At 40.7% G+C, this 11,198-nt stretch overlaps 1 protein-coding gene across 1 annotated transcript in view; it reads left to right on the top strand.

The window, feature by feature from the left end:
* Positions 1-3,926: 3,926 nt before the first annotated feature.
* The window catches only part of COLEC10 (collectin subfamily member 10), a 65,695-nt gene continuing 58,423 nt past the window's right edge, over positions 3,927-11,198 (top strand). Inside the window, exon 1 of the mRNA XM_033930054.1 lies at positions 3,927-4,138. Within this exon, the coding sequence (XP_033785945.1) occupies positions 3,982-4,138 (157 nt within the window). The 5' untranslated portion in view covers positions 3,927-3,981. The remainder of the gene's footprint in view (positions 4,139-11,198) is intronic.

The following is an 11,198-nucleotide window of genomic DNA, read 5'->3' as shown; positions in this document are numbered from 1 at the left end:
CCCGGCACTGAAGTGAGGCTTACTTCTACTTTACGGAGAAGGTAGTGGATGCCTGGAATGCGCTCCCGAGAGAGGTGGTAGAGAGTAAAACTGTGACTGAGTTCAAAGAAGCATGGGATGAACACAGAAGATTTAGAATCAGAAAATAATATTAAATATTGAACTAGGCCAGTTACTGGGCAGACTTGCACAGTCTGTGTCGGTGTATGGCCATTTGGTGAAGGATGGGCATGGGAGGGCTTCAATGGCTGGGAGGGTGTAGATGGGCTGGAGTAAGTCTTAACAGAGATTTTGGCAGTTGGAACCCAAGCACAGTACCGGGTAAAGCTTTGGATTCTTGCCCAGAAATAGCTAAGAAGAAAAATAAAAAAAATGAAAAAAAATTTTAAATTGAATCAGGTTGGGCAGACTGGATGGACCATTCGGGTCTTTATCTGCCGTCATCTACTATGTTACTATGTTACAAGTCTGTAATTTCCCAGATCTCCCCCGGAGCTGTTTTTAAAAATTGGTGAAACAATACTTTCTGAACTACTATAACTGTGAAGCAGGAGGCTGGCAAGAAATGCCTTCTGATGTTTACATCTGAGGCTCTGAACTGCACGTGAGTTCTGAAAATTACCCTTTTCTAGAAACACAGGTTAGAAAATCTTTCGAAGACTGGATATGAACACTTAAAAAAACATGAATACAGTTCAGATAAAGGAGAAACTTGAGATAAAAGAGCTCTTCATATAGAGATCCATAAATAATTTTTGAGAGAAGAGGTTCCATATCACTTATCCTGATGTGCCAAAAATCTAATTCCTTGTTTATTTAGTTAATAGAACTGAATACTTGGTGGTGAATTCAGCTGCCACTTGAAGATGAATGGGACATACTGTATTTTCATTTTGCTTGAATCATGCTCCAAGAAAGCCTTCTAAATTAAAACAAAAACATCAGACTGTAGAACATCAAAACCCAGACGTGCCCAGTGGCAGAAATGGTCTGTATTATGAGACCAAACCAAAATAGAGGTCAGTTATCCTGGAAATATATTACACAGAAATACTGTTTAGCTATACCGTAGGAGCAGGCTGGCACAGGAGCGCAGGGGAGAATGAGGGGGTGTTTCTAAACAAGCCATTATATTAAGGTTCGAGACACGCAGCTCCTGATTGGTGAGGCCCGACTTTAGTGCAGGAAGAGGCGGTCAGAGCATACCGCGAGTGATTTCCTTCACTCGCCAATGCTCCGGCTGCTCTCTCCTGCCTCTCCGGCTGCCCTCTCCTGCCTGGTCATTCACGGTTATAAAATACCGCGAATGACTGGGACTGTGAATCATCGACCGCGAATGATCGGGGGAGTACTGTATATAGTTTAGAAATTGTATAAGATGCTGAACAAAAAGCAAATTTAGAAAGAGAGCTAGATGAACATGCCTGGCTATTACTGCGATATATTCTGAAAGGAGGAACACATAGGGCTCCTTTTACTAAGCTGCGCTAGCGGTTTTAGCGCACGCTAGACACTAACATCTCCATTAAGCTGGCGTTAATTTCTCCGCGTAGCGCAGGGGTTAGTGCGTGCTAATCTGCAGCGTGCTCAAAACGCTACCTCGGCTTGGTAAAAGGAGCCCACAATGTCATGAACAGAGTCAAAGAGGTATATGCAGAGCATAATAAACACCAAAAGCCAGACAGAGCAAAAAGTAAAATGATTGCCCTATAGATTGTATGTCCATGGTTAATACATAAAAACAGACCTAAATGTGCAGTTGTACAGATAAAATAATAACTACAATCTACCAGATAATGTGAATACAGGTCTGCGCCTGAACATCTTGGAGAAAGAACATAACTAGGGATAACCATGAGAATTGTAATGTGGATGGAATGTCTTAAAGGAACACACTGTAGTCAACCTTAGAGTTAACGCCATAGGGATGTAGAGCAGTGGTTCCCAACCCTTTCCTGGAGGACCACCAGGCCAGTCGGGTTTTCAGGATAGCCCTAATGAATATGCATGGAGCAGATTTGCATGCCTGGCACCTCCATTATATGCAGATCTCTCTCATGCATATTCATTAGGGCTATCATAAAAACCCGACTGGCCTGGTGGTCCTCCAGGAGAGGGTTGGGAACTAGAGTATTCAATGATGTGTTCTGTTTGCAATAGGACGGTGTCAATGCTTCCATCTCTTGGATTAGGTTTAATAATTCTAAAAATGAAAAACTTCAAATCGCTGGTTGTTTGATTGTTGGTTTCTTAGTGTGTGACCAGAGGTGCAGATGTAATGCCCCTTTTAATGTTGCTGCGGTGTTCTATTATCCAAGTCTTCACCAATCTCTTGGTTTTTCCTACACAGAGGGAAGGGCTTGGGCATTGAATGACATAAATAACACCAGAAGAGCTGCAATCAGAGGAATGATGTAAAAAAAAAACGTGTTTGAAGTTATTACTAGGATTTATAAATTTCGTTATCTTGAGGCAATCTGTGCACACTGAACATTTGCCACACTTTGTATGTCCAAAATTTGCGCTGAAGTGTATACCACAATACACCGTGAAGTTCGATGTGGTTTACACTTGAATTTTGTTTCCCCACCGGTTAGAGGATGTAAATTTAAAAGACATCATCAACATCTTTTCTCACATCAGGCAGCATTATGGGGTAAAGATCTGGAACAATTGCTTATGCCTACTACTTATGGGGAATTTAGGAAACACGTAAAAACATATCTGTTCCTGAAGTATTTAGGCAACTGACCTGTACAATCTTATTCCACAATAGCTGATCTCTAGAGCTGTTAATCACTAGCTTTTAACTTTGTTAATTCTACTCAATTTGTAGCATCTTTTAATCATTGTAAACCGCATAGAACTTCACGGTCCTGCGGTATATAAACTGTTATTATTATTATTATTATTAACAGGAGTTAAGTAGAAGACCGTACATGAGAGGCGAGGATACAAGTAGAAATAACATAAGATCCTGACAAGGTCAGAGTCAAATGCAATAATGGTAACGTAATATAAAAATAACTCTTGGTGAGGATATAAGTACAAATAATATAGGATCGTGACAAGGTCTAAGTTAAATACAATCATGGTGAGGTACTACGAGAAGAACTTGAGTAGATGAACAGTTTACGAATGTCGATACAGATATAGGAGATACGGAGGCCCAAAAAGAAGAGGAGAGAGAAGTGAGGGGGGACCGGTAGTAAAAGTTGAATGAGTCTGTGCAGAGAGCTTTTTCCATCATCTTGAGGAGCGCGTGAGGCTTACAAAGAGGGCACAGGGTTTAGTGCTTTCCTAGGAATTTGTTGGACAAGTATGTTTTTAATCCTCGCCTGAAGTGCACATATGACGAAGAAGACCCTATAATGGGGAGTAGTTCCCGACTGAAGTGAGCTGCTTGATAGGACAGTCATTTTATCACGTAAGCTTTTTTTTTAGGTTTTCCTAATTATTGATTGCTACCATTAATTAATTGCTAGTTAACGGCTCATTGGCTAATTAAGATGCACATGCATTTTGTATCCGTGTTAAGTTTTCATCACCATATGTAGAATTTAGAGATAATATCTTCTATTGTGCCAGTGTGTATAATTATTTGAGCACAAAGGCATCTGTTCTCTTTTCAGTAGTACAAAGCTTAGTGATCAAACAATATAGAAAAAAACCATAACAAAAACCAGACGCACTGCATCATTTCATAAGACATTTCTGCAGGTCAGTAAAACTGGTCATCTCACATTCTGGAGATAAAAGGAGGTAAACAGATGTCACATTTAAGTAAATATTCTGGACAGTGCATGTGTGCAGAATCATTAATGAAATTAAGTGACCCGGTCTTGTTCTCTTCAGCTCTCTGGAAACACATGTTCCAGGACTCAGGCGTACGCTTCAGTTTAAATTTGGGGGAGATATACTGTACTTCAAAATCCAGAGCCTTGTAGCAAAACGGCTGCTCCAGAAGTTGTTTCTGGTGGAATGGGAAACATGAACGGGCAGAATAAACAGCAGCGGAGGACATACCTGCTGTTAGCGGGATTGTTCACTCTCTCAACCCAAGTCTTCTGTTCCAGTGCTGACAGTCATCCTGTAGTAGAAGTCTGCTCAACACACACCATTTTACCTGGACCCAAAGGTGAGGAACACAAAAAAAAAAAATAGCCTTTTCTTTTCACTGTTTTTATGAATGCATGATATAAATGCTTTCTCTGGGGCAGTATCTCAACATAACATAAAATTTTATTTATGGATCGCAGATACCGCGCCGCCCTATGCGATTCACAAAAGATGAAACCAGCACATTAAGGGCTCCTTTTACGAAGGGGCGCTAAGCGTTTTAGCGCACGCACCGGATTAGCGCTCGCTAGCCGAAAATCTACTGCCTGCTCAAAAGGAGGCAGTTGCGGCTAGCGTGTGCGGCGATTTAGCGCGTGCTATTCTGCACGTTAAGGCCCTAACGCACCTTTTTAAAAGGAGCCCTAACTGTTCAATTTACAATTAAAACCATGCCATAAACATTTTCAAAATCTACTACATAAATAACCCCATCCTTTACAAAAGCCGCGCTAGCATTTTTAGCGCCGGCTGTGGCGGTAACAGTCTGGATGCTCATAGGAATTCTATGAGCATCGGAGCTGTTACCGCCGCAGTCGGCGCTAAAAACGCTAACGCGGCGGCTTTGTAAAGGAAGGGGTAAGTTTTCATTAATCTTCTAAAATGCATGTAAGAGAATGGTAGTGAAATTAACAGTCAAATTATAGACTCCCATTTGTCCACTTGGTAGGAAAATAGACTGGTTACATATCTTTTATATTTGCATTCCTTTACCGACGGAAAAGCGAAATAAGTAGTAATATTCCGCAAAGATCGTTTTGGTGAAGAAAATGAAAGATGAGCATAAAAGTAAGAAGGAACTAAGCCAAACCTGTTCTTATAACAGGACTGAACCTCTCTCATAAGCCAGGGTATGTTGGGTGCAATCGGTCTCTCAAGTTTCCTATTATTTCCTCTCTTAGAATCTGCAGTGCGCCAATGACAGTTGCCTTCTGGCGTTCATTAGATGCAAAACATGTATATGCAACATGCGAAGATTTGCTTTGAAGTTCGTTTTAATTAAGGCGGTGGCACCCAGAACAACTGGAACTGTTTCTGTATATTTCTGCCACATATTCTTGGTCTCTGGCTGCATTGGTTGGTACAGAGCAGCGCTCTTTTGGGGCATTGGCAGAAGGATCTGGCAGAGTTGGGCACAAAACTGAAAACTTTTTTGTTCCAAGACGCCTTTGGACAACACCTGTCCTTTTAAGGGCATATTTTAATATTTCAATGTTTTAATATTTCAATATTTTAATGTTTTAAAATTTCAAAAATCTTAAATTCCTAAATTTTGAAAATTTAAAATATAAAATAAACTGCTATCTTACCCTAGCCTACTGTACTTTCCTTTTATGTTTTACCTTTTCTATAAAATTGTAGTTCTTCCCCACTTCCCTATTGTTTGCATAGGTCCATATATCTGTGTTTTTGTTTTTACTTTTTTTTATACTTGGATTCTCTTCCAGTACCCCCTGTTTTTATCTGTTTTTATAATGATGTACATTTTTTTTAAATGTATTACTACATTGTAAACCGCTTAGATATTTGATTGAGCGGTCTAAAAAATCTTTTAATAAACTTGAAACTTGAAGGCTTCCAGAGACAGAGATGCAAACAAATACAGAAAGGAATTTAAAAACTGATTGCATTATGAATCCTATACACTTCAAAAACATTGATCAGTGTGCAAACTCTGGAGCATGTCACAAGTAGCTGACGTAATTCATAGTGTAGTGATAATGCCAAGTTAATGTGCATCAGCTCATTTTCTAACTTCTATAGCTCTGAACACTTTTTTCTGTAATTAGGATAGTTTCCTTCTAGAGACAGGTAATATAAAGAAATAAAACAAAAAAAACAAAGGAAATAAGGTGATACCTTTTTTTGTTGGATTAAGAGCTCCTTTTACAAATGCGCACTAGTGGTTTTAGCGCACACACAAGCGTGCGCTAAAGTGCTGCTTGCGCTAGCCACTACTGCCTCCTTTTAAGCAGGCGGTAATTTTTCAGCTGGTGTGCGCTAATCCTGTGCGTGCGCCAAAAAAACGCTAGCGCACCTTTGTGAAAGGAGCCCTAAGTCAATGCATTTTATGATGCGATTTCAAAGGTAACCCTTTTTCTTCAGATCAGAAAAAAGCAAATGTAGACAAATAGCAGTATATATGAGGAAAACGTGACAGTATTTTATGGATAGGAAGAGGGAGGAGTGAGTGGGTGGGCAAGAGACAGAAAGGTAACAGAGCAGTTTAAAATGTCTTTATAATGGGAAAGAAAGCCCAGAGCTCTAAGTCCTGGTAGGTGTCAAAATACCTTTATCATTTAGATTTCAAAGGTTTTACGTTATTAGATTGTTTTAAAGTTCCTTTTTAGTATTCTTACCATAAAATCATTGGCGCAGTGGTCAGTTTATCCAAAGCGTTGTCCAACAGAGGTCACTTCCTGGTTGGTATTGCAATTCTTAATATGATATCTATGTAGGTTGATTCTGCTCTTTAGCATTTGGCTTGTTTTACCAATGTAACATGCCCCTTTGCACTTTTTGCACTGAATACCACATTAGAAGTTGAACATGTGAAGGATTCCCTTTATGCTAAATGTTTTTCCAATACGAGTGACTGTGGGATCCTTTGAGATGTCTGTTTTCAAATGATTGTGAATGTCTACTTGTAACCCGTTCTGAGCTTCTGGGAGAACGGGATAGAAATCGAAATAAATAAATGTGCTTGTACAGTTTGCAGTTTGTCACACCACAAGGATGTGTGCCATTCTCTTCTTCATGGGTTTGTGTAGGGAGCTTGCTTTTTACCAATTTTTGTTTCAAATTAGGTGGCTGACAGAAGGCCAGCACAGTTGGAACTGGGAATATTTCTTTTAGTAATTCATCTTCCTGGAGTAGTGGTTCTAGATCTCTTATAATTTTTCTTAGGGGGTTTTTTTTTTCCACTTCTGGAAACAGAGTGAAATTGTTTTTAGTTCAAAATGAGATTGCTTCAAGACTTTTCTACTGACGATTTCCCTTTGGGCTGAAAAACGTAAGCAAGCACAATATGTGAAACTGTTTGTGCTTATGGAAAGAAGACTTAGAAAGACCCACTAATCCTCATTTTCGGAATTTCCAATCCATGTTTTAAACTCAGATCTGTAAATAAACAGAAGAAATAATGAGAAGAGAGAGAATGTGGGTGAGGGTAGAGGATAGAGGATTAAAGATAGCGTAGAAACAGAAAGTTAAAATAGGGCTTTTATGGAAGTCCCAAGAATAATGCTTGGAAATTAAAGAACAGAAATATGAATAAAAGGCAAAATTGGCGCAGGGGCCTTTTTACTAGAGTGTGTTAGATGTTGCAGTTACTCACTTTAATGCAAAAACATAATGTGTAGTCAGTGCAAATCGAATGCAGCAACTATTGGGGGTGGGGTGGGGGTTTCCAGCATGTTCTTTGCAGTTCTCATGTTAAAACATCCATTAACAAAAAACAAAAGGAATTGACCCCGAAATATCCACAAAGAAGAAAATCCAGAGAAAACCAAAAAAAAACTCTGTGGAGTGACGATGTTCCTAAATGGAATTTATTTGAAAGTATCAAAGTTCCAAAGGTACACTGAAATCATCCACATAAAATAATTCCATCCACATAAAAGTAAATCATCCGCATAAGAGCCTTAAAGGACCCTAGTCCGCTAGGGATACAGGACCCAACACGGTCCGCGTTTCGACAAAAAGTCTTCTTCAGGGAGCCCCTGGGGGTCCTATAAAGGTGAATACGTGGGAAACAATTGTGTGGTGAGCCGGAAGTGAGACACTGCTTACATTTAGGAACATCGTCACTCCACAAAACATCCATTAATCCCAGGTACTCTGTTAGCAACTAGTGCAGATAGCACCTTCACGACACATTTCTGAAGTCTTTCCCTGTTTACTTCACCATAACTGTAACAGAGAAATAATAACCAGCTCCACCCCGGTGCAAGATGTCACAATCTCCACTTAGCTTTCTCAGAAATCTTAAAAGGAAGAGTAGTCCTTTCATTTTCTCACACACTGTTGCTCAGGGCAGGCCCATCTCTCTCCTGCCCAATCCTCTAATGAAAGTCTTATTCCAAAAACAATGGTTTGTATCTCATGTCGGCTGTAAATGTCTCCTAGTGTATACCTCATGCAATCTGCCTTCTCATTTCTTCAGTGAAGGACTCAAGGGGCAAATGCAAACACATGAATGGCTAGGGAGAGATGAACTGAAACCTCAGGATGATTAAGTTACCATATTTATGAAGACAAAAAAAGAGGACACATGATCCTGCCCATACTCCACTCACAGCCCCACCCGCACTCCACCCATTTCTTTGGTCCCCCTTCTCATCCTCTGTACCCTTTTACTGCTTCTCTATCTCCCTTCCTCCAACCCTCCTCCCCCAAGTGTGCTTTTATTCTCTTCTTCCACCTACCTTCTCCTGTTGGTGCTTTTTTTTATTTCTCTCTCTCTCTCTCTCTTCTTCCAACCCCCAAATAGCCCTTGTAGGTGCCCCTCTCTCTCCTTCCAACCTCCTCTCCTTCTCTTTCTTTCTCTCCTCTCCCATCCAGCACTACCCTACTCCATGCTCTTTTATCCAGCCTTCTTCCCTCCCTCCATGCTCTTTCTCCAATCCTTCCTCCCTCCCCCCATGCTCTTTCTCCATCCATCCCTCCCTTCCTCCCTCCATCCATACTGTTTCTCTAGCCCTCTCCCTATCTCTCTTCATGCTGATTCTCCAGCCCCATCTCAATGCTGTTTCTCTAGCTCCCTCCCTTCCTCCCCCAATGCTGCTTCCACTCACTACATCTTTAGCTCCCAATTCCCCCTTCTACCTCCTCCCCGGCTGCTGTAATTAAATCTTTGGGCATCCAGCAGCAGCAACGAAGTAAGCCTGCTGCTTCCAGCCTGCCCCGGAAGTTGCCTCTCTGCAGCAACTTCCTGCTCCCATGTTTTATGGCTTATTTAATTTAATATACCACCCTTCCTTATACAATAACAGAGTGGTTCACATAATTTATAAAACTTTGTCACTCCCTCTGTAGCTCCACACCCTCATTGTCCTGTTTGTCTGATTAGATTGTAAGGTCTGTTGAGCAGGGGTTGTCTCTTCATGGTTATTGTAATGTACAGCACTGCATGTGTCTGGCAATGCTATAGAAATGATAAATAGTAGTATAACTTGCATTTGCATCTCTGCACGCTAAGCGTAAAATTGCGCATGCAAGCCTATGGAATTTGGGGTTTGTTGTCTAATATTAGGTACCAAATTATAGATTGAGGAGGATATTGTATAACAGCAAGACTTTTTTTTCTAAGAAATTGATAATACTCGCAGTAGCGTAAGGGTGAGAGGCGCCTAGGGCGGTAGCGCCCCCCACCATGCGTGCACCCCTTTCCCATTCCCCCTACCTTTTTTAACTTCTCCAGCATGAGTGCCGCACACCATCGGCGTCGGTTCACCCTGTGACATCATTTCCTAGATGCGGGTCCCGGAAGTGACATTATAGAAAGCGTCAAAGCCGACGCAGGCAAAAACCTCACACCGGGGAAGTAAAAAGGTTCGGGGGAAGGCAAGGGGTGCTTGCGGCAAGGAGAGGAGCAGGGTAGGGGGCAGAGAGGAGGAGGGATGCAGCGCCCTCAACATGACTGCGCCTGGGGCAGACCGCCCCTCCTATCCCCACCCCTTTACTACGCCTCTGAATGCTCGTAATTATCGCTGCTAGCATGTTCGTTCTCTCAGTTATACTGACATTAAGAAGACTGAGATTCATGTAGGGTACTTATTCAGAGCTCAGAAAAAGTAAGAACCTAGATCTGAGTCGCCCTCTAAAGGCAAATGATAACTGTAAATTCGCATTTGATGTGGTTGAGATTTTTTAAATTTCCTTACAAGTAGAATTCAATTAAGTTTCCAAGTTTATTAAAATTTGATATACAGTGCTATTAACAGTGTTTCTGAGTGGCTCACAATAATAAATCACCAAGACTGAAAAGAACTACAACTTCAACGAGAAAAGAGATTAAACAGTAAGAAAGAAGCATAAAATCCAAAAAGAGAAAAAAAAAAAGATAGACAGCAAGCATCACTTTAAAAAGTTGCAGAATTAAATTGGAAAAAGATAAAAGTGCATTTTTTGTACACTTGGTATATGGTGATGTAACTTTTCAAATGAGGAAAGACTAAAAAGGTTAGGGCTCTTCAGCTTGGAAAAGAGAAGGCTGAGGGGAAATATGATTGAAGTCTACAAAATCATTAGTGGAGTAGAACGGGTACAAATGGATCGATTTTTCACTCTTGTCAAAAATGATAAAGACTAGGGGGACACTCGATGAAGTTACAGGGAAATATTTTTAAAACCAATAGGAGGAAATTTTTTTTCACTCAGAGAATAGTTAAGCTCTGGAACGCGTTGCCAAAGGATGTGGTAAGAGCAGATAGCATAGCTGGTTTTAAGAAAGGTTTGCACAAATTCCTGGAGGAAAAGTCCATAGTCTGTTATTAAGACATGGAGGAAGCCTCTGCTTGCCCTGAGTCGGTAGCATGGAATGTTGCTACTCTTTGGGTTTTGTCCGGGTACTAGTAACCTAGATTGGCCACCGTGAGAACGGGCTATTGGGCTTGATGGATCATTGGTCTGACCCAGTGTGGCTGTTCTTATGTTTTTATGCTCAAACATTCTATGATTTTTGGAAATCCTCTCTGGGCCAGTTAAGCTTGGGTTATGTTTTTTAGGGTATACTGGGTTTCTGCATACCCAAACTGGTTAAAAACCTGACAGCCAAACTAAACCCAAATATGATAATATTGTGGCTTTTTAGTTGTCAATTATTAGGGAAGCGTGCATCTTCAACACCAAGCATTTACTATAATAAGATTAAGTTAAACCTTTCTACTGTTGATGTTATTGTTGAACTGCTCATCTTGGATTCTGTTTATGAGAAAGTTGACAAGGCAGCTGACTCTCCCTTTGCGGCCACAAAAGACAGAACCAAATTAGAAACATAAACACAAAATCCCACCCACTCTACCGGTGCATGCCTCCAGCTATTCCTACCTCAATGGATGAATATGAAAACCAACTAGGAA

Source organism: Geotrypetes seraphini, chromosome 2, assembly GCF_902459505.1.
Source record: "Geotrypetes seraphini chromosome 2, aGeoSer1.1, whole genome shotgun sequence".
Taxonomy (NCBI): domain Eukaryota; kingdom Metazoa; phylum Chordata; class Amphibia; order Gymnophiona; family Dermophiidae; genus Geotrypetes; species Geotrypetes seraphini.
Note: the sequence above shows the minus strand (reverse complement) of the source record. Positions and strands in the feature narration are given on the sequence as shown.